The sequence below is a fragment of the Miniopterus natalensis genome, chromosome 22, assembly GCF_054644295.1.
Source record: "Miniopterus natalensis isolate mMinNat1 chromosome 22, mMinNat1.hap1, whole genome shotgun sequence".
In the NCBI taxonomy this organism is placed as follows: domain Eukaryota; kingdom Metazoa; phylum Chordata; class Mammalia; order Chiroptera; family Miniopteridae; genus Miniopterus; species Miniopterus natalensis.
This window is the reverse complement of record NC_142102.1, coordinates 188,031-211,394: the sequence shown is the minus strand read 5'-3', so window position 1 is coordinate 211,394 and position 23,364 is coordinate 188,031. Positions and strand designations below refer to the sequence as shown.

The following is a 23,364-nucleotide window of genomic DNA, read 5'->3' as shown; positions in this document are numbered from 1 at the left end:
CTCAGGTTTAATACAGGTGCCCCCAAAGTCAACTCTGCAATCTGACGCTCACGTGAGCAAGTCTAACTTCTTATTCCCCTAAAAATAAATCTGCCAAGACCCTGCAGCGGCTGTTACACTGGTTTTTAAGAGCCCCGGCTGGTGTGGTTCAGTGGTTAGAGCATCAGACCTCGGACTGAAGGATCCCGGATTTGATTCCGGACAAGGGCATGCACCTCGGTTGCAGGCTCCATCCCCGGCCCACACTGGGGCGTGTACGGGAGGAAACCAATCAATGTCTCTCTCTCTCTGTGAAAAGCAAGGGAAAAAATATCCTCGGGTGAGGATTAAAAAAAAAAAAAAAAGCACAAACCCTCTTGGTCAGACTCTGAAGCCTGTCATTACAAACAAGGCCAAAGAGGCAACCACAGCGTGTGGAATCGGCCGAGGCCATGTGGGGGCCACAGGGAGCAGCCACACCTCCTGAGCGCGGGACACAGAACCCCATGGGCACACATACCTGACCGCCAGGCCCTTCGCAGGAATGCGAAGGCAAAGGACAGAGCTGCCCGGGATCCAACTCTCGCCAGTCCTTCCACTCCTCTGCCTGTGGGCCGAGAGCTGCAGGGACACACGGGGGGCTCGTCAGTCAGAGGAAAGGGCACATACCGAACCCACTGTTCAAATGATACAACATCCAGAAGGGGAAAGAATGCAGTTCCACAGAAATGAAAAAGGCCCTGCACCGAGAGCCTCAACTAGACTTTCCGGGCCAAGAAGCCAGGTTTCTGTCTAGCGGGTTCCAGATCCCCTCTTCCTGCTGTTACCTTTTTTTGTCCACAGAAGGCAGCGAACCGCTGCTGCTCTTCCACTTGCCACGGGCATTCTCCTGGAGCCCGGTCCGGCTCAAGGCAATAAAGTAGCGCTCCAGGACGGCCAGCCGCCGCTTCAGCCTCAGGGCGGACAGGGTGGTGGTGGCCGACTGCACGGCCAGGGCTTGCTGCTCCTTAACCAGCACCGAGAGGCACTCCTTCAGCTCATTCACATCTGGAAAACAAGGCAGGAACAGGTCCAAGCTCTCAGTACCTTGGGCATGGTCTGTCACCTTGTTAATAACAGATAACACCTGAGTGCATCTTTGGTGGCAAACACAGTTTTTTTGGTTTTGGGTTTTTTTTAAATATATCTTTATTGATTTCAGGGGGGGAGGGGGATGAGGAGGGGAGGGGGAGGAGGAGGGGAGGGGGAGGAGGAGAGGGAGAGGGAGAGGGAGAGGGAGAAGGAGAGAGGGAGAGGAACATCAATGATGAGAGAGTCAGTGATCGGCTGCCTCCTACCAGGGATCAAGGCCAAAGCCCGGGCATGTGTCCTGACAGAGAATCGAACTTCGATCTCCTGGACCCTAGGTCAGCACTCAACCACTGAGCAAGACCAGCTGGGCGGGCAAACAGTTTTAAGCACTGTACACATACTAAGTGATCCTCACAGCCACCGTCAAGGTGGCACTTACTGCGTGTGCCTTTTATAGGAGGAAACGGAGGCACAGAGAACTCCCCATGGTCACCCAGGTAAGGAGGAATCATGGGTGACCACTGTGGGCCACCACGGTGTACTGGGTGTCTGCAAAAGCTGCATAAGTGTCGGTAACAGGAAATTATACAGACTGTAGGTCCAATTCCTGGTCAGGGCACAGGCTCAGGTTGCCGGCTTGGTCCCTTCCTCTCTCTCAAATCAGTAAACGTACCCTTAGGTGGGGATTAAATATAGGCTGAAACTACACTGTTATGACGTGTGGTTTACTACAACAAAAAAGTTTTAGGTGAGACTTTTAAAATCCCGTGACCAAACAAAGGCAGTCGGTGGTAGCTGGAAGGCCTCCCAGAGCGGGGTCTCAGGGGGCGCACCTGGCTGCCGGCCCCACACCCAGCTCTGCAGCACCGACTGGGACCGGGGCGTGGGCGCGGGAGCGGGCACAGAGTCGCCGTCCTTCTTCTCGCGGTCGTTCAGATCCTCCTTCCTGGTTCCACTCTGAGGGTCAACGCCATCATCTGAAAATTTAAAAAAATGTCTTTTCATCTACAAATTGCTTTTCAAAACATAATATCCACTTGTCAGCCTCTCTGAAAATACCCCTCCCAGAAACGGAGGCGAGTGAGAACGCGGATCGCTAGCTGAATGTCTGGTCATTTTTTTAAAAATTCCATGGCCCAGTCAGCATGGTTCAGTGGTTGAGCGTTGGCCTAGGATCCAGGCGATTGCAGTTCGATTCCCGGTAAGGGCACATGCCCAGGCTGTGGGCTCAATCCCCAGTCAGGGGCGTGCGGGAGGCAGCTGATCAATGATTCTCATCACTGATGTTTCTCTCTCTCTCCCTCTTCATCCCTCTCTCTGAAATCAATAAAGACATACTTCTTTTTAAAAAATTCCATGGAGCATCACCCTAACAGGTAGAATGAGGTTTACAAAGACATGACTCGCCCACTGGCCCTTTTAATAAGAAATCCACACAGCACTCAAGTTCTTCTTTGAAGCATGTCTTCCAAAATATTCCATCAGTTTCCTACCACCTTTGACAACCAAGAAACGTAGCCTTTGGCAGTTACCCACTTGAATTTCACATCAACTGTGTTTAGCCAGTGACTCCCCAATGCTGGCGCGCCCACGGGAAGGGAGTGTGACTGGAAATCACTAGCTCTACACACCGCCTACTCCACCACCAGCAGAGAACCTCTGCTGAAGGGGCCGGGGCCGCCACCACCGAGGGAGCACCAGCGCCGGGACACAAAAGGGGAGTCGGGAACCATGACGTTAGGGCATCGACAACTGAAAGCTTCAGTCAAGAACAAATGTCAGAAACCCCTGGCACAGCAAGTGGAGATCGAGTTCACCTTCACCTTGACGAGCAGGCGTGTTCCGTCCCAGAAGGCTCTTACTAAAGTTATTTTCTAAACGACACAATTAGAAATGCACATCTCATATTACAAATAGTAAGGAATACCTAAAAATATATGAAACCAACAAGGGACAAATATTCAGGCAACTCTTGCATTCTGCAGGAAATACATCAGACCTGCAATAGCAGGGCCCCAAAGAGCTAGTGCTATAGAGATACTCAAACTCATGTTTAGAAAAATATAAAACAATGAAATATTACCGTACACTCAGCAAACTGGCAATTGTTAGAAAGCTAAATAAAAGCTCCAAGACAAGATTTTCTTTTTCTTTTCTTTTTTTTTCTTTATCTGTGCCCAAGGACACTATTTCCATTCATTTTTAGGGAGGGAGGAGGGGGGGAGAGAGAGAAACATCGATGCGAGAGGGACACATTGATTGGTTGCCTCCTGCACGCACCCGACCAGAGCAGGGATCAATCAAGGTACGTGTCCTTAACCGGGAATCGAACCTGCGACCCTTCGGTGCTCAGGCGGATGCTCTAACCACTGAGCACACAGGCCAGGGCAGGAACCCCACGTGTGGTCAGCATCCGAGGGGGAGGCAGTCTTGTGAGACAGAGCGAACTCCAGCAGTTAAGTGTCAGAACTGGACTGAGTTGCTAGTACTCAGCTGGCGTCAGAACAGCTGGTGTGGGAATAGCTGGTGAGGGAGCCACAGAGACAGAGTGGGCGAGGGAGAGACAGAGTGGGTGAGAGAGAGACAGAGCGGGCGAGGGAGAGACAGAGACAGAGTGAGTGAGAGAGACAGACAGAGCGGGTGAGGGAGCCACAGAGACAGAGCGGGTGAGGGAGAGACAGAACAGGTGCAGAGAAATGACATGCACAGGGTGAGCATTTGCAGGTTTACAGCTCTAAGCATGTGCAGCAGGGCTCACTCTTGTAATATTTATTTACTAATTTCTGTATTATTTTCCATATGAACAACCGTAAACCTTCTTTTGCCCCACCCTGTATCTGATGTCAGAAAAACACACTACCTGAATTCAAAGTTACCTAATTGGGCGCTGGCTGGTGTGGTTCAGTGGTTAGACCGTCGCCCGGCACACTGAAGGGTCCCGGGTTCGATTCCCCAGTCAAGGGCACATACCTGGGCTGCAGGTTCGATCCCCACCCACCCAGGTTGGGATGCAAGAGGGAGGCAACCAACTAATGTGACTCTCTCGAATTGACGTTTCTCTCTCCCCCCCTTCCTTGCACCCTTCCACTCTCTCTAAAAATCACTGGAAATAATATCCTTGGGGGAGGCTTAACAAAAGAAAAAAAGTTGCCTAATTTGGATAAAAGCTGTAATTAATACGAATGGTTGTGATTAAACTGGAAAGAAGAGTGGCAGAGAAATAGAAATATGCATGCAGAGGGCAAATGTTCTATCCAGGGAGTAAAGTCATTTTTGTCTTAAAGAAAAACGTTTGCCCGGCTGGGCATGGCTCAGCGGTTGAGCATCAACCTAGGGTCCAGGTGACCGGGGTTCAATTCCCGGTCAGGGCATGTGCCCGGTCTGCAGGCTCGATCCCCAGTCGGGGGCGTGCAGGAGGCAGCCGATCAGTGACTCATCACTGATGTTTCTATCTCTCTCCCTCTCCTTTCCTCTCTGAAGTCAATAAAGACAATTAAAAGAAAAACGTTTAGTTATGTCAGAACAGGAGAGGAGACAGCAAGGCACTGAAGCACGGGTAGAGTAAACTGCGAAGACCTGAGGGCAAGGGGACTTCATCTCAATGTGTCAGAAGGGACAGAGTGGACCAATGAACAAAAGTGTGAGCCCTTCACGCGCAGGCTGCGCTTGCTCTGGGACCCAGCGCGGCCAGTCTTGCCCCCCGCCCCGCCTCCTCGGGCAGCGGTCTGATGCCATCTCCCCAGGATCGGCTCTAAATCCTGAACTATAAACCTGTCGCAGTGTTTTACACACAGGTGTCTCTGGCCCTTCCTGGGTGCCCAGAACCACACACTGGCTCCCACAGCATGGGAGTCCTGATGCAACACCCACCAGCCGGAGGAGGGCTGAAAATAAAACGCAGTCGGTTGGGATGCGCTACAGTCCTCTATTAGCTCACCGCTATCATTAGAGCCTCCCTGTGCTTCAGGCCACAATCCGGGAAGAGCTAGCTAATCAGAAAGACAAAATTAACATTCCCAGATTCACTCCGTGCAAGGGGAATGTTACTTAAACACACACACTGCAGTCCCAGGACTGTGATGGCCCCAGGGGTGCGTCCAGGCCTCTCTGCTGTGCTGTTTTAACCAGCACAGGATAGCCCCCCACCCTCACAAAAGATTTTGCTCCCTGAGGTCCTGACACTGCTGCCAAGTGTAATCACTTCCCCAGAGCCCTGAGTCATCACCTGCTTCCTCCCTAAAGCTAACAGCCAGAAATGGGGCGCCAACCACGCACAATGGCAGGGCCTCCTGACCTTCCGTCCTGAGGGCAGGACTCCTGTAGGAGGGGACATTGCCCTTCCAGCAGATGGCAGGCTGACTCCTGACTCTGGGGGTAGGGGGGAGCTTTCTGTAAAGGACTCAGAACCGAAGCACTGAGAATGAAGCGAGGGGGACAGAAGAGCTGTGGGGACTTTCACTGGGTCCCGGATGCGGCACGTGCTGGGGTTTGCATGTAGATTTTTCTGAGGAGCACACACACCAGCAGCTCTCCTTGCCTCTGGGTCTCTACCTCCTGCACAAAGGGACTCACATGCTCTCTGAAAGGCACCAGCAGTGGGACCTGGAGCTATTAGCAATGCATGTGCCCAGGCCAGTGTGAAGGCACCCACCCAGGGGGGCGGTCGTGGGTGCCTGCCCAGGTGCTCCAGGGGACCCTGAACACAGCTAGGAACCCCTGGGCTAGGGGATCAGAATTTAACCCTCTCAGTTCCCACTTCAGACCCCCCTCTGCAGTGCTTTTTGACTTTGGTGTGTAAAGGTGTCCCCTGGGGCATGTGTCCACTGCACCAGCAGGCACGGCCTCAAGCGCCTGGGCACTCAAAGCAGCACACATCCCTCCAGTCAGCCCCACCCTCCTGCTCCCTGCTCACCACCGTCACCCTCACACCCACACCCAGGTCTGTCTCCCTGGATGCCTGTGCCCGCGTCTCCACTGTGACCCCAAAGCCCAGGCCAGGACTCCCCAACTTCAGCACAAATCACAGGAAACGCTCCGCCCTGACCTCCTGCAGCCCTGGGTGTGGGTGACATCCGGCGTCTGTCGTCCTGTCCTCTGCCTCCATATGGGAATGACTTTTATGCCCAAGTCATCATTAGTTACTTGGGGAGACCGGCCACAAAAACGTTTTATGCCCTCCAAAGGAAAACTCTGAAACCAGCAGCAAAGTGCCAAAGACACAGGATATAATGGAAATGTCCAAATTCCAAAGAAATGGAAAATTTACCTCTGAGCTCTTAGAATCTAAACACGTAACTGAGGAATACTGATTAGACCCACCCCAAAAAACAGAAAAACTGAATCAGTCACCACACGTATGTGACTGTAGAGAATGGAAACAGCAATGGAACCTCTGGAGGCCGGGCTTCCAGTTCTAGCTCTGCCCTGTCATTCTGCAAACTGCAGCCTCCATTTCTGGGTAGACTTGAGGGTTAAAGGAAATAACGTCAAAATGCTTTCAAGAAAAGATACAGCAGCTAAGCAAAGTACTGACTCATACTGTTTCTACTATCTGCATAGATTGACAAGGTTTACAATAAATGAAGCAGCTCGTGATCCTTAAACTCTTCAGACAGGGCCACCCCGAGACAACGGATAAGCTCAGCACATCTTTTTTTTTTTTTAATTTTTTTTTAATCAATTTCAGAGCAAGGAAGGGGGAGAGGGAGAGAGAGAGAAACATTGATGAGAGAGAAACATCCATCAGCTGCCTCCTGCACACCCACTGCTGGGGATCGAGCCCACAACGCGGGCATGTGCCCTGACTGGGCATCGATCCGGTGACCTCATGCAGGCGACGATGCTCAGCCACTTGAGCCACACAGGCTGGGCTCAGCACATCTTTCCTCACTTTCCCTCCGAATTATAAATACAAACAACCCTACAGAGGGTGTTAAATGAGAAACGTTCCCCTGTAAGGCTGCATCTGGCCTTTCTTTGTGCAGCAGGCCCCAAAAGGAAACACAGAAGCTTACTGGGGAGATGTAGCTTTCACTCCTCACAGGTGGGACCAGGGAATTCTCCAGGGAATTGCAAAAGACAGGAAAGTTTATCCCACAAGGAGTGCCAATCACTAGAAGCCACTCTCCCAGAAATAAAGCATGAAGGGATCGGCCTGACAACAGGAGAACCGAGCTAGGAGCCTGGCTGTGGGAGACGGTGCAGGCACAGCCCAGAGGCAGCGCAGGTTGGGTTCCAGAGCACCAGAGTCAAACAAGGGTCACAGTGAAGCCAGTCACAGGATACTGTTTTTGGTTTCCCAGTGCACATAAAAGTTATGTATAGTCCTGGCCAGTGTGGCTCAGTTGGCTGGGTGTCGTCCTGGGCACCAAGAGGTTGCTGCTACAATCCCCGGTCAGGGCACATGCCTGGGCTGCAGGCTCGATCCCCAGTAGGGGACATGCTAGAGGCAGGTGACTGCTGTTGTTCTCTCATTGATGTTTCTATCCCTCTCTCTGACTCTCCCTTCTTCTCTCTAAAAGCAATAAAGACATATATTTTTAAAAAGTCAGACACAAGCGGCACACGTCACTCCAGGGCTACATTTACATGAAATTCTTCAACAGATAGAACTCGCTGGCAGGGGACGAAGATCAGACCAGCGGCTGCCTCTGGGCGGGGGCAGGGAAGGGGCCGGGATTCCGAGGGAGGGGAACGCTGACCAGGTTGAAATTACACAAACCACATTTCTCACAACCTGTGGACGAGGAAGCACACAACAGATGCACTTCATTGTGCGTAAATTGCACCTTAAAGACAAAACCTACACTGAGCTGCAGCGAGTTAATGACACACATGAAGTGTCACGGGAGCCAGGAAAGTGGCTCCGATGGACGGATGGACAGAGCCAGGGAGCCGCGAGACACCCAAGTGCAGAGAGTCTGTGGAGGGAGCTGGGTGGGTGTGTGGCTGCTCACTGTGTGTATCATTCCGTTGTCCTGGGTGTGTGGATATTTGCACAACAAAGCACGAGGGGGAAAGGAATGACTCTGGAAGGCAATGTAACTGGAAAGACATACTCCTGCTGTTCCAACGTATTTTCACATGGACACTATCCCAATTCATTCTATGAAGAGGGAAAAACTACTTTCTAAAGTAATATTTTGATCCATCTTGATGGCTCTCAAACCGTGGGACTAACACACTTCAGCAGTGGGTCTCCAGTGGGACTTTTCAATTCTACAGGCTGGGTGGGGACAGGCATCCATTTATTTTATCTTTTTTATGGTGTTTTTTTAAAACTAACTTGAGAGAGAAAGAGAGAGAGAAACATCGATGATCCATAACCATCAATCGGCTGCCTCCTGCACGCCCCCTACTGGGAATCGAGCCCACAACCCAGGTATGTGCCCTGACGGGGAATTGAATTGGGGACCTCTTTTTTTTTTTTAAAAAAATATATCTTTATTGATTTCAGAGAGAGGAAAGGAGAGGGAAAGACAGAGAGAGAACCATCAGTGATGAGAGAGTCATTCACCGGCTGCCTCCTGCACGCCCCCGAATGGGGATAGAGTCTACAACCTGGGCCTGTGCCCTGACCGGGAATCAAACTGCGATCTCCTGGATCCTAGGTCGACGCTCAACTGCTGAGCCACGCCGGCCGGGCGAACGGGGGACCTCCTGACGCATGGGAAGATGCTCAACCAACTGAGCCACACTGGCCAGGGTGGGCATCCGTTTTATTTTTAAAGCCTCAACAGTGATTGTGACTCACAGGCAAAGTCAAGAACAACTGAATGATGGAGTCTCACTGAGTTTTCACAACTACAAACCTAAACTAGAGTGTTCCCTGGCCCTGCGAACTGAAGGGTCCCAGATTCAATTCTGTCCAAGGGCACATACCTCGGTTGCAGGCTCGATCCCTATTGGGGCGAGTGCAGGAGGCAACCAATTGATGTGTCTCTCCCACATCGAAGTTTTTCTCTCTCTCCCTTCCTTCCACTCTCTCTCTGAAAAAAAATAGTGTTCCCTGGTATTTCCCTGCATAGACAACAAGATACAATAAAATAAGGGGCCAAGTCCCGTCCACAGGCCAAAGGCTTCCAAAAGTGTTCTACACACTCCCACAGGAGAGTCGTACAGGAAAAATTTAAGGAACAATTACACTCAATCTTTTAACAATCACTGTTTATGAAACAAAATAAATGAACAAACAAAACAGAAATAGACTCTAGGTACAGAGAACTGACAGTGGCCAGATGGAAGGGGGCTGGGGGATGGGGGAAAGGATTAAGACGTGCAGTATGCCAGCTACAAAAGCAGGCACAGGGACTTAAGGACAGCACAGGGAATGCAGGCAACGATGCTATGATAACTACGTACGGTGCCAGGTGGGTATGAGACTTGTCTGGGTGGCCACTTTATGTTATATAAATGTCTAATCACTGTGCTGTACACCGGAAACCAAACAAAACTGTACATCAACTATAATTAAAATGTGTTTTAAATTTCTTTTTAATAAAAAATAGCTTTTTAAAATCACTCTTTATGGCTAGCTGAGCAAGGCATACTCAAAACTTAAAAGAAGAAACATAAGCCTAGCCGGTGTGGCTCAGTGGTTGAGTGTTGACCCAGGAACCAGGAGGTCAGGGCACATGCCCGGGTTGTGGGCTTGATCCCCAGCAGGGGGTACGCGGGAGGCAGCCGATCAACGACTCTCATCATTGATGGTTCTCTCTCTCCCCCTCTCCCTTCCTCTCTCTGAAACCAATAAAAAAACACATTTTTTAAGAAAAGAAAAAATATGAAATGACATGTCTATAAGCTGCAGAGGAGACTTTTGGGGGGCCCACAGTGAGGGGTCCTGCAATGAAAAGGCCTTCAATGCACACAGGACAATGAAATCCAGGTAGCTGGTAACAGTAACTACCATTTACACAGCAATCCCCAAAGCGAAACAAAACTTCAGAGTTATGCTTAGACCTTATTTCTTCAGCACATCCCACAATTTCTATAAAATGTGATTTATGAAGGTCTTTACAAAATGAGAAACACTAGTTCAGGCACTTACCTTTTCTAGGGGGAAGCTCTCCACTCTGGGTGAGTTCTGCCCCGGTGTATACGATTTCTCCATCTTTGACCATCTCATTCCACAGACCGCAGAGCCCATCTCCCGTGAACGCAAGCTGGCAACGATAAAGATGAACTTACAGCGTGACCACAATCACAACCGAGTCTTACATAATGACACAAAAAATCCCACTTCCTCTTATTTATTCAACCATTCAACGTTTAATAAAAATTACCCCAAGAACCCAGCCAGCTGTGGCTCAGCAGCTGAGCATCGGCCTAGGATCCAGGCAATCGGCGTTCAATTCCCAGTCAGGGCACATGCCGGGGCTGCGGGCTTGATCCCCAGTCAGGGGCCTGCAGGAGGCAGCCGATCAATGACTCTCTCATCATTGATGTTTTTATCTCTCGCTCTCCCTCTTTCCTGTCTCTGAAATCAATAAAGATATATTTAAAAAAATAATAATTACCCCGAGAAAAACAGTTAAGTGAAAAAGGCACACAGCACATAACTGTATATACTATGTAACTGTCATGCAAGGTACAAGAAAAAAGACACGCAAAGCCCGGGCTGTGGGAAGGTGGGGAGACAAACCGGAAACAAGTATTAACCCGGGGACACAGCAGGGGCTGCGAGTGGGAGGCAGTAAAGAAAGATTGACTGAGTACACCTCACGTTTTCACTTCTAAAACACACAAATGATGTCTATCTTCGAAAGTTAAAATTAAATCATAAGAAAACAAAACCTATAACTGAAAACAAGCAAATTAATCAATTATTATTATTATTTAGAGAGAAACATGGATGTGAGACTGAACCATCGATAGGCTGCCTCCTCCACACTCCCTTCTGGGTATGGAGCCCAAAACCAAGGCAAGTGCCCCGAGCGGGAATCGAGTCAGCGACCATTGGGTGCACAGGATGAATGCCCAACCCACTGAGCTGCACCAGCCAGGGCTGGCTCGGCTGGAACCCTTGAGACCTGCACTAACTGAACGTAAACAAGGAGCTCCTCTCTACACACACACTGAATGCAAACCCAGATTTCCAGACCACAGCAGAGTGCTCAGGGCTAGAGACTGCAATCTGGGTCTGGAGGAGGTGCCGACAGCCAAGGAAGGAGAGTGGATTACCGTCCTGAGCCCCCCTGCACACTGGGATGACCCCAAGGTAGCTGGGGTTCAGGAACAAATGTTTTGGGGTACAGGCCAGGTTGAAAGGCCTGGTAAAGATGAAAAGTTTAAAGAATAAGCCAAGGAAGAAGTTCACTTGGAAACAAGAATTACTGTCACCACACATTCTTACTTGTTTTTGTTAAACCTCCCTGTAGGGTCCTTTTTCCATGATCCTTAAAGAGAGTGGAAAGGGGGTGGGGACATCAATGTGAGAGACACACATCGACTGGTTACCTCCCAACGCACCCTGACCAGGGCCGGGGATCAAACCCGCAACCCAGGTACATGCCCTTGACCGGAAATCAAATCCAAGAACCTTAAGTGATCAGGCCGATGCTCTAACCGCTGAGCCACACCGGCCAGGGCACCACTACCCACTCTTTTTTTAAAATTATCTTTATTGATTTCAGAGAGGAAGGGAGGGAGAAACATCAATGATGAGTCATTGATCAGCTGCCTCCTGCACGCCCCCTGCTGGGGATCGAACCCGAAACCCGGGCATGTGCCCTGAGCAGGAATCAAACCGCCATCTCCTGGATCCTACGTCGATGCTCCACTGCTGAGCCACGCCAGCCGGGCACCACCACCCATTCTTGACCACTGACGCAGTGTCCAGAGGGTGGAGGGGAGGGCAGTGTGTGGGAGGGGGAGACAGCATCTGGAGGGACACATGCTGGAAAAGCCTCTTAGGAACTGAGGACCGAAAGACAGAAATGAGCCACGGACTCTGGGGACCACCATTCAAAGTAGAAGGTTCTGGCACTGGAGAGGGCTGGAGGAGGAACGTTACTAAGGTGACGAAGCCAGCTTCCCTGGAGATGCCTGAAAAAGCTGGAAGGGAAGGCAGGGGTGAGGCCCCTGGGGGGCCAGCGGACCTGGAGGCAAGCTCAGGATCCCCAGAAGGAAGCGGAAAAGGGGATGTAGTCAGGGCTCTGTGAGAAGAGCCTGCGCAGGCACTAAAATCGCGCCAACTTGTCAGTGTAAGAGTGTCTGTGCAGCCTTGGCCAGTGCTCAGTGGTTAGAGCATGAGCCTGCACACTGAAGGGTCTCGGGTTCGATTCCAGTCAAGGGCAAGTCCCTGGGTTGCAGGTTCGATCCCTGGACCTGGTCCGGGCACAGGAGGGAGGCAACCAATTGACATGTCTCTGTCACATCGATGTTTCTCTCCCCTTCCACTCTCTCTAAAAGTAAATGGAAAAAATATCCTCGGTAAGAATTAACACCACCAACAAGGGTGTCTGTACAACTGTCTACACTTAGCTTGACCTCATTAGTAAACTTACATAAAAGTTCCCAACAGGTTCGGTGAGAGAGGTTTTAAATTTTCTTTAACTTTTTCATACAGAATCCAAGTACGTATCATTAGCACTACTCGATCCCAGGACCCTTTTCCGTTTTGTTCACATCGTCACGTCCCACCTCTAAAATGACATCACAGTGCTCACTTCGGCAGCACATATACTAAAATTGGAACGATACAGGGAAGATTAGCATGGCCCCTGCGCAAGGATGACATGCAAATTCGTGAAGCGTTCCATATTTTCCTAGGAATGTATCCTAAGAATCCTGAAACATTCATCAGAAAGGATTTATTCACCCCTATGTTCATAGCAGCACAGTTTACAATAGCAAAGATCTGGAAACAGCCCAAGTGCCCATCAGTAGATGAGTGGATTAAAAAGCTGTGGGACATTTACACCGTGGAATACTACGCAGCTGTAAAGAAGCAGCAGCTCGTACCCTTTGGGACAGTATGGATGGTCCTGGAGAATATTATGCTAAGTGAAATAAGCCAGGTAGCAAAAGAAAAATATCACATGATCTCGCTTATACGTGGAATCTAAAGAACTTAATAAACTGATGAACAGAACAGATTCAATGACATGGAAGCATAGTTGAGACTGACCAAAGGTCAGAGGGATGGAGGGGGGCGGGGGGGTGGAGAGGGAGAGAGTAACCAAAGAATTTATGTGCATATATACACAACCCAAGGACACGGACAATGGTGGGGAGAGTGACTGGGGAGAGGGAAGGAACCGGGGGGGGGGAATGGGTCATTGGGGAGAAAAAGGGACATTTGTAATACTTTAAACAAAAATAAAAATTATAAAAAGTTAAAAAATGAAAAAAATAAAATGACATAGCAGCTAAAGGCAGTCACCCTGAAAAGAAGCCAGCGGGGGGGGAAAGGGGGTCACAATGGGCCCAGTTTTGAGGAGCAGTGAACAGAGGTTCAGGTACTTGACCAAGATCACACACCACCAAGGCAGTCGGAGGAGGCCTGGGGGGGAGGCCGAACTCCCAAGCTGCTCCTCTGACCAGCACCAGGGCGTGCACCCCCACGTGCAGCCACAAGCCCCCCACATGGGTGCTACCAACACTTGAACCGCAAACTGGACTGAGCAAGCCAACCCTTAAGTCTCTATTACAATGACTACTAAAAATACATAAGTAAATAAAGGTCCTGCTTCACAAACTACAATTACACAGAATCACCCAAAACGAAGTGTGCCGAGTCAGTAAGTGGCATTCTGATCACCTCACAGGTCAGAAAATGTTTCCTTTCCCTAAATACGCCTGAAATGGTATCTGCTCAAGTATTTGCAGATGACTAAAATTAAGGTATCTGGCTTTTCTTCTTGGCCTTGCAGAAAAATATTAAGCACCTACTGAACATAGGACAACACAGCAATTCCAAAAAACTTGAACCAATTTCAAGAGCAGCTGGGAAGGTTAGGCAGAAAGGTAAATAAAGTACGTCTGTTTGAAGACATGCAGGCAGCAAGAAGGAAGCCTGAGACCCAGGACGGGGCAGCCCAGACCGGCACCTGCCAATTCTGGGAGCAGGGCTGAGACCAAGAGCCCGCATCAGAGCTGTGGAGACGGGCTGAAGCCAGTGTCCCCGGGGGGGGGGGGGGAGTGGGACTGGTAAACACACCATGCTAAGGGGCCCCTTGGAGGGCCACACGCACCAGAACACAGTGGGGTGGAGGCCGACTGCCCTCCCAGAAAGGAGCCAGCCCTGAGTCATCTCAGTCCCGACAGCCCGGCAGTGACCTGGCACCACACGCGCTGCTAACATGGTAATCCTTTCTGAGCAAGGAGGCTGCTGTCCAAGCCACAGATGATCACAACAGTTTCATACACAATAGCTGCAGCTCAAAAATAATAATAGCCAAGACAAGGCCATGCGATTGAAAATGAAAAACAGCCTGACCAGGCGTGGCTCAGCGGTTGAGCATCGACCTAGGATCCAGGAGATCGCAGGCCAGGCACACGCCCGGGTGCAGGCTCAGTCCCCAGAGGGCAGCGTGCAGGAGGCAGCCCATCAGTGACTCTCATCATTGATGTTTCTCTCTCTCTCCCTCTCCCTTCCTATCTGAAATCAATAAAAATATTTTGAAAAAACAACAAAAGAAACAAAAAAATAGAAGGCAACAGAAACAGATCAAGAGTGAATCCAGAAAACAGAAATGTAGACACAGACGCTGTCCTGAAAGTGAGCCTGGCCAGGGTGCTCAGTGGTCCAAGCGTCGGCCTGTGCACCGCAGAGTCTCTGGTTCGATTTCCGGTCCTGGTCCGGGTAGGAGCGGAAGGCAACCAATCAATGTGCCTCTCTCACATCGATGTTCCTCTCTCTCTCTCTCTCTCTCTCCCCCCCCTTCCCTCCTTTCCTTTCCTCCTCTCTGGGGAACAAAGAGGAACTTGAGCAACGGATTAAAGTGCTGACACTACTTGGCAGACCCCAGCCCAGGGCAGAGGGGAAGGGAAAAGGGGACCACATGGCAGGGAGCCCAGGCCCTGGCCGGGTGGCTCAGTGGGTCAGAGCATCGTCCCCATACACCAAGGTTGTGGGTTCGCTCTCCAGCCAGGGCACGTGCAACAATCAACCAACGATACATGAATAAGTGGAACGACAAATTGATGTTCCTCTCTCTCTTTTTCTCTCCCCCCCTCTCTCTCTAAATCAATTAAAAATAAATAAAATTAAAAACAAGACAGGGAGCCCGTGAAGCCCACGAAGCAGCTTATTACTACAGGGGTCAGCAAATCTGGCCCACCACCCGACATCATGTGACCCACACGCAAGCTAAGAATGCTTTATACATTTTTCCATGTTGAAAGATAACCACAAGCAGGAAAATGTCGCGTGGCACCTGCAAATTATGGCACGCAAACCTCAGCACCCGAACAGTTTTACTGGAGCCCAGCCTCACTCGCCGGTCAACGTATGGTCTGTGGCTGCTGTCCCAGGCCAACAGCAGCGGTGAGAAGCTGTGACAGAGAACACAGGGCCCGCAGAAATGCTCACTGTCTGGCCTTTCCAGAGAACGCTGCTGCCTCTGTGGTGCTGCACTGGCCCCCACACCCCAGCCAACCCGGGGCAGCAGGGCCAGAGGCGCCCCCACTGGGCACTTCTTTTTTATCCTTACCTGAGGATATTTTTTTCCATTGATTTTTTTTTAGAGAGAGTGGAGGGGAGAAAGGGAGAGAGAGAAACATCAATGGGAGACCGATCATTGGTTGCCTCCCACACTCGCCCCAAGTGGGGCCGGGGATTGAACCTGCAACCCAGGTATGTGCCCTTGACCAGAATCAAACCCATGGCCCTTCAATGCTCAGGCCGATGCTCTAACCACTGAACCACAGCCGCCAGGGCACATGGGCTCTTCTCAAAGTTTGCAAGAATCACAGAACAGTCCAAGGGAGGAGCAAAAGGCGGGAATTAAAAACCCAGTTCCCTTATCTCTCCCTGCCAACTGGTGACTGCTCACCCCTGGGGAGCTAGCTCCTGCTGTTCCCCCACCTTCCAGGGTGTCATGGGCTCTATGGCAGACAGCTGGAGCCATAACCCATGCCCTGTGGTGTGACAGGATACACAAGGCTGAAAATAAAGGGCAGCCCACAGGCACACTGGGGCATCAACCCAGAAGGAGGGGTGCAGTCCCAGACTCCAAGGCTGTGCCAGGTCGGATGTGTTCAAGCAACTGAAAGATCCAATTGAGCATTTCAACAGAGAACTGGAAACCATGAAGAAGTACCCAATGTGGCAGGTAAACAAGCTGCCAAAACACTGTAAGCTACACATAGAAAATAGGTGCATGTTACTAAATATAATTATACCTCAATAAAATTCACTTAAACAAAAACATGGAAATTTCAGGCCCATGAAATATCCAAAACATAAGACCTCAGTGAATGAGCTAAAAGCAGATTAGTTAGGCCTGTGCTTCTACCTGGGAAAGATCGACCTCTTTAGGAACCACCTGTGCTACAATCAACTAGAAACCAGACAGAACACATCAAACAGCTATTTCCAAACACCAGGCAACAGGCAGCCAACAGCGGGGCTCCCTGAGGGCAGCACATGAAGTACGGTGACAGCCGCCCAGCTTCCTGCCTAGAAGCAGCTCCCAGGCTGCATGCAGCACAGGACAGGGGAACCCACAGAGCCCAGAGGGCCTGCTGGGTTGAGGAGACAGATCAGCTATAAGTAGGTCAAAATAACAAGAATACAGGAGAGGGGGCAGCTGCAGAGAGAAGGTGATCTCTGGAGGTGGGCAGAGGGGACCCTGAGTCCCTGGCTAATCTGGGCACCGGATGAGAAAACTACCAAGACCACTAGAAAGGAGGAGGCAGAATCCCCACGATCCACTCTGGGAAAACCTGGTGTTTCCACCAACCAGAATGGAAAGACCTCACAACACAATATCCTAAAAAGGATACGGCCTTCGCAGGGCAGATCAATCAGCCCAAGACTAAAGGCTGTGCTAGGTCAGCCCAAACACACCTGAGGATCAAGCTCTGGAAAGGCCAAATTGACCCCAAGTAACTGACATGCATACCAGACAAAACTAAGGCTCCTCAAAGAAATAAAACAAAACCCAACACAGAATGACATATATTTATAGTGTTAAGCATTCAGTATAAAATTACCAGGCCCTGGCCAGGCTCAGTTGGTCAGAGTACCGTCCTAATACACCAAGGCTGAGGACCTGACTCCCAGTCAGGGCACACACCTGGGCTGTGGGTTCAGACAGGAAGCAACCGATTGATGTTTCTCACACATCAATGTTTCTCTCCCTCCCCCTCCTTCCCTACCTCTAAGAATCAATGAAAACAAGCCCTCGGTTGAGGATTTAAAAGAAAAACAAAGTTGTATCACAGATATGCTCAACGTGCTGACAAAGAAACTATGAAAAGGGTGTCAAGTGAAACCAAAAGTGTAAAAAAAGGACCCGAAGGGCCTCTCCAGAGATGGAAAACACAAGTGAAAACTTCGATGCACAGCCTCAACGGACTGGACACTGCAGAACAAATTCATTATAACCTACCAGGTCTAGGCATATAGCTATTAGAGTCTATGCTCTCTCCCTTTTAAAACTCATTTAATCTGGGTTCTACACTCAACTACAGGTTCAGTGCCCAGCGCCCGTCTTCCTGTCAATCTACTGTCTGAAGATCTGTCTACTCGCCCGAGCGGGCGAGGCTCAGTGGCTGAGCATCAACCTAGGATCCGGGAGATCAAGGTTCGATTCCCGGTCAGGGCACAGGCCTGGGTTACGGGCTCAATCCCCAGCAGGGGGCGCGCAGGAGGCAGCCAATCAATGACTCTCCCCCTCTCCCTCCCTCTATCTGAAATCAATAAAGATATATTTTTAAAAAACAAAAAAATAAAGGTCTGTCTACTCAATTCCTCAGGATGGACTTGTGGAAACAGCGTATCCTGAATTCTCACTCATTGATGAGTTGGTGTACTTGTTAACTGGAAGGTCAGTTTTGCTAGAACATAAAATCGTGCGCTCACATTTTCTTTTCTTGGTACCTGAAATATGTCACTCAATTTTCTTCCAATAAAGCCTTGTTGTCAAGTCGAAGAGTAAACTCATTTCCTTTCCCTAAAACTATTAGTCTTTTCCAAAAACCAAAGCTAGAAGTCAGTTCTTTAAAAAAAAGGCTAATAAAATGTATAAACTCTGACAAAGCTGACCCAAAATATAATGATATAACCAAAACATAAATAAAAACACATGAAAGTAATCACAAGTCATTATGAACATAAATTAACTGTATTTACAAAATCCTTTTATTTCTACATCTCATCTCTCAACTGTAAAACCTGAGAATAGAACTTACCAAGATGTTTGTATTTCCATTTTTTAATCTACTGATATTTTGAAGCGTAAAGTGAGAATACACATTTAATGATTTTACATTTAATTTTAAAAGCTAACATTCATGCTTAATCATTTTAAGCTGACAATTAGAAGAGACGAATAAATGGTCTGGGTTTAATTATTGATACACTCAACAATTCTGATGGCCCTCAAGGGCATTTTGCCAATCTCAAAAGGTCACATACCGTATGACATTCTCGAATGACAAAATTATAGTGATGGGGCGATTAGTGACTGCCAGGGAGAGAGGACGGGGGAGGGAGAGTGGCAGCAGGGACAGCTCTGCGGGGAAGGGGCAGCTCTGAATCTCCACTGTGGCGGTGATTACACGTGGCGAAGTGGCACAGAGCCACACACACGGTACCACCGTCCATTTCCTGCCGTCAGTACCGTGCACTGTTACATAAGACGTAAACACTGGGGGAGCCTGGCTGAAGACTATGCAGTGACCTCTCTACTTTCTACACGACTTCCTGGGCGCCTATTATTATTTCCAAATAAAAAGTTTCAAAAAATTGCTTCATACATATCTAATTTCATGCTCTACTTCAAAGAACCCAAAAATAGAAACTGTAGGAAATTCATCTGAGCACAGCTTATGCAAGAAAGAGCAGGATAAACGCCATTCTTGGAGCCTTACCCTTACATCCAGACTAGTAAATAAATATGCATATGTTTTAAAAATAAAAACTTTTTACAGGATCATGTACTATTTAAATATGCTTTTATTGATCTTAGAGAGAGACGAAGGAGAGGGGAGAGAAACATCAATGGCTTGCCTCCTGTACGCACCTGTACCCGAAACCTGGGTACGTGCCCTGACCTGACCTGGAACCGCACAGGCGACCTTTCATATACTAGATGACGCGCCAAGCAACCGAGCCACACTGGCCAGAGCCAAGGTATCACGTACTATTTTTTACAGCTCCTTTACTTAATTGACTTTTTGGTTCACTGAAAAACCTACCACCATCAGACAGGACTTTTACTGTAAATAGAAAGTCAGCAGCGGGAGTGACTATATCGCCCTCCAATAGTTGTAAAGGAAAACATGATGATTCAAGGGACTCCACACAGCAATCAGGAAACAGCGGTGAAAGAACAGAAAGCGTGTATGTAGAAACCAGGTAGGGCCTGCCACGTAACGGGCACTCCATTAGAGGCAGCTGGTGGCCAGGCCCTAGGCCGAAACATCTAAACGTTGACAATCAACGAAGTCTCAAATCAGTATCTCCGTTCTTAATATACACACGTTAAAAGTTTTCGGTCTCCATAACCTTTTCCTTTCCAAGATCACTATAAACTTCTAGGGCATTTCAAACAGAAACAGCTGCAGAAAATGGACTTGCTAAATTCTGTGGCTAAGAAACATGCTTCTACCCCACCTGTTAGGTAGTTAAAATGATTAAGCATGAATGTCAGCTTTTAAAATTAACCAGGTGTCGCTGGGCCGGGCGGGGCTCAGCGGTTGAGCATTGACCTAGGATCCGGGCAATCGGGGTTCGAATCCTGGTCAGGGTACATGCTCGGGTGGTGGGCTCGATCAATGACTCTCTCATCATTGATGTTTCTCTCTCTCTCCCTTTCCGAAATCAATAGATATATTTTTTAAAAAATAAAGTTAACTAGGTGTCAATTCTGTTCCCAATACAAAGAAATGGGACACTTCTCACTGCAGGTGGGAGAGACATCCCCAAGAAGATAAAGCTGTTAGTGTAAGGCTCCATGCCCAATGTGTGACCGCAGGAAGGGTTCCGAAGAGTGAACCTATGTCTAAGCCATTCCTTAGGGTGAAACAAGGACATTCATTCCTCACATTTCGTAAGCAATGCTGGAGTAGGTCTATAAAACCAGCAATCACCTTTCTCACGATGTTACACAGCTTCGACATCCACAACACATTTTTCCTCTGGTGCACTGTCCAACACCTAGGCCTCTTCATTTGCCCCAGGAGGAGTTTGGAAGACTTCTGAATAAGTAAACCGATAAGCACTCCTAAGACCGAAGTGGTATTTCTTTTTATGGATGTCTGCCAGACTCATCGCAGGCGCTCAACTCAGCATTACACTGATTTTAGATCAAGATGCTGAAACTCATATTTAGCAATTACTCAATTATGATTACTAAGGGGAAAAAAATTTCATTAGGTAAAGTACTTCACTTCAGAAAGTTTCCCTAAAAATAAACACTAATATGAAAATAACTCTTAAAATCAGTGTGCCTGAGTCTCAAGATTTCAGAAATAAGAAATTATCTCTCACCTGCCCCGCTCAAAAAAACATGACAAAGGAAAACAGACGGGAATTGCTAAATAAAAGACAATAACCAACAGAGTCACTACTATGCCAATTCTTGACCCAATTCTTTGTACTTTTCCCATCTAACATTGCACCACTAATAACAATCCATTATCCACAGCATAGTTCTAAGCACTGGGCTCTCCCCTGGCTCTGCAGCTCAGTTGGTTAGCGTGTGATCCCGATACACCAAGGTTGCGGGTTTGATCCCTGGTCAGGCACATACAACAATCAATCAATGAGGCATAAATAAGTGGGTCAGCAAATCAGTGTGTTTCACTTTCATTTTCTCTCTCCCCACCCTCTCAAAAATCAATAAAATAAACCTTAAGAAATCTAAAACTCCTGGCTCTTGTTATCTACCAGGACTCAGCACTTTAAAAAAAAAGTAAAGAAGAGCAATTATCCTTCACTACGGGTATCTGTCACTTGATAAACCATCATGCAGTACTTAAGATTGTATTTAAAAAGGCAGATTACTTGAGGAATAGTTAAAATGTTTATCCTCAGGGAAGAGGAGGAAAACACATACACTACAAAGTATTTCAGACGTTTCTTTCTGTTGGTAACATGTTACAAAAGTAGTTTTTCCCAGTCACCTGCACACAAAAATAACCTGCGGTGAAGGCAGTCCACAGAAATATTACAGCTATTATCTACTCCGTAATTTCTGGGCAAGCTTGCAATTATCCGATGAAGTCAAAACATTACAGAGTCTAGGGCCAACGTTTGTTTCCACGTGTTCTTTTTTTATTAAATTTATTAGGGTGACACAGGTTAATAAGATTATATGGGTTTCAAGCGTATAATTCTATAGCACATCATCTGTATATTGCCCTGCGAGCTGTTGCCACATGGTTCTGATGCAAAAACCTTCTTTAAGGCCCATCACAAAGACAAAACTACTCCGCTGAACCTGTCACTCCAGGAGCACAAGCACACGCTCCCCAAAAAACAGTCAGTCCCTTCGGAACATCACAAATTACCGCTTGTCACTTCTCCCCCAGGTAAGTAACCGAACATCTTACACACTGTCAGTCACCCAGGAGTGGCCGAGAGTGATACAGGCCTCTTAAAAACAGCAACAAAAAATTCCGCGCAACTAGGTCTCAACTTTCTCCCACTTACAAGTAACTGTAATTACAATGTAGCCACACAACCCGTAAAAGCAGCAGTAAAAACGGAAACAATAACCCGCTTGCCTAAGGACGGCAGATGCGCCCGGCACCCCCCGCACCCTCCAGGGGCCCTCCCAGCGCCCCACCTGTATGTCCGTTTTCAACCACTTGGAGTCCAGCCGAGCCTGGGCGGCCAAACAGAAAGACTCGGACGGCATCTTCCCTCCCGCTTCCTCCCGGCGGTCGGACCTGCAAGGAAAACAAGAAAGCTGGAAGCCTAACGCGTGGAGGGCGTCACGTAGCCCCCCCCGCAAGGTTTCGTGCGGCCAAGGAGGGAAGCGGGGCGGAGGGAGGATGGAGGGCGGGGGAGGGGCGGAGCCGCCTCCCGCACAGGTGAGGCCACGCGCGGCCCGCCCGGCGCCTGGCCCACGCCCGCGAGACCTTGAGGGTCACGGGCGGTCGCAGGAGACCAACCCTCAATGTCATCCCCTTCGCGGGGTGACAGCCGGAAGGTACACGCGGCGGGCCACAAGCCGCCTTTCCGCGGCACCGGACAGCACCGCGCCCCTGCCGCTGGGCCCCAGGCCAGGAGGCCGAGCGCGAAACGTGAACCACACTCGCGTCCGCAGCGGGACCCAACACAATCACCCCTGAGGCACCGGGACGGCCCCGCGGCGGCCGCGGACGGTCCGCGCAGGCCCAGGTCCCGCGGCCGCGCCCACGCCCGCCGCCCCGCCGCGCCCGGCCCGGCCCCGCCCGCGCCCCCGCCGGCCGCCCTCGCCGCGCCCGGGCGCCAGGACCTGAGACGCGGAGGGCCGGCCGCCTCGCTCGCGGCGCGCGGACCAGCCTCTGAGAGACCGCTGGCTCCGCCCGCGCCCGTGATCCCGGCGCCGCTCGCGGCCGGTGGGGCGGGCCAAGCGGGACGCTCCCCAGCCAATCGCAGCGAAGTTCCCCAGCCGGCCCAGCCAATGGCGAAGAGGACCCCCTTCGCCCCACCTCCCGGTCCGCCGGCTTCCTTCAATCCCGCTTATTTTCCCACTTGGAGCGCACTCCTTGCGGTCACGGCCAATCGCAGGCGCCGGGAGGCGGGATTTCCGCCGCACGCACGCGCGCACGCACGCGCGTACGTACTCCGATTCCGGACTTCGCCCATCTTTCCGGAAAAACCCTCCTGGGCGCTGCGACTGGCAGCGCCTGGGGCGCGCGGGACCTGGGCGCTCGTGGGCGGCGCGGCGGGTAAGCTGGGCGCCCTTAGGGGTGAGGACGCCCCCGGGAGGCTGGCGCGCAGGTTCAAGGGCGCCCTCCTGTCTGTCGCAGCGAATGCAGCCGAAACCCTGGGCAGAACCCTCCGAGCGTCTGGTAATGGGAGGAAAGCAGGACTTTTAGTACCAGGGAGCCTGTGGCCGTAAAGCAGACGTCAGGAAATCTGTAGCGCAAGTATGTTCTCTGATTCGCATGGAGTTAAATTACAAAGAAGTAAAAACTAACAGGACCGCG

The 23,364-nt window shown here is 49.9% G+C and overlaps 1 protein-coding gene and 1 non-coding gene across 2 annotated transcripts in view; one reads left to right on the top strand and one right to left on the bottom strand.

The window, feature by feature from the left end:
* The window catches only part of HERC2 (HECT and RLD domain containing E3 ubiquitin protein ligase 2), a 140,943-nt gene extending 118,224 nt beyond the window's left edge, over positions 1 to 22,719 (bottom strand). The window contains exons 1-6 of the mRNA XM_087829217.1: positions 22,668 to 22,719; positions 22,014 to 22,116; positions 10,100 to 10,214; positions 1,884 to 2,027; positions 807 to 1,026; positions 500 to 600 (exon numbers count right to left, since the gene is read on the bottom strand). Coding sequence (XP_087685343.1) covers positions 500 to 600; positions 807 to 1,026; positions 1,884 to 2,027; positions 10,100 to 10,214; positions 22,014 to 22,085 — 652 coding nt within the window. The 5' untranslated portion in view covers positions 22,086 to 22,116; positions 22,668 to 22,719. The remainder of the gene's footprint in view (positions 1 to 499; positions 601 to 806; positions 1,027 to 1,883; positions 2,028 to 10,099; positions 10,215 to 22,013; positions 22,117 to 22,667) is intronic.
* On the top strand, positions 12,712 to 12,818 carry LOC148090664 (U6 spliceosomal RNA). The gene has a single exon (XR_015716388.1). It is a non-coding gene; the product is annotated as a U6 spliceosomal RNA (small nuclear RNA).
* Positions 22,720 to 23,364: the final 645 nt, after the last annotated feature.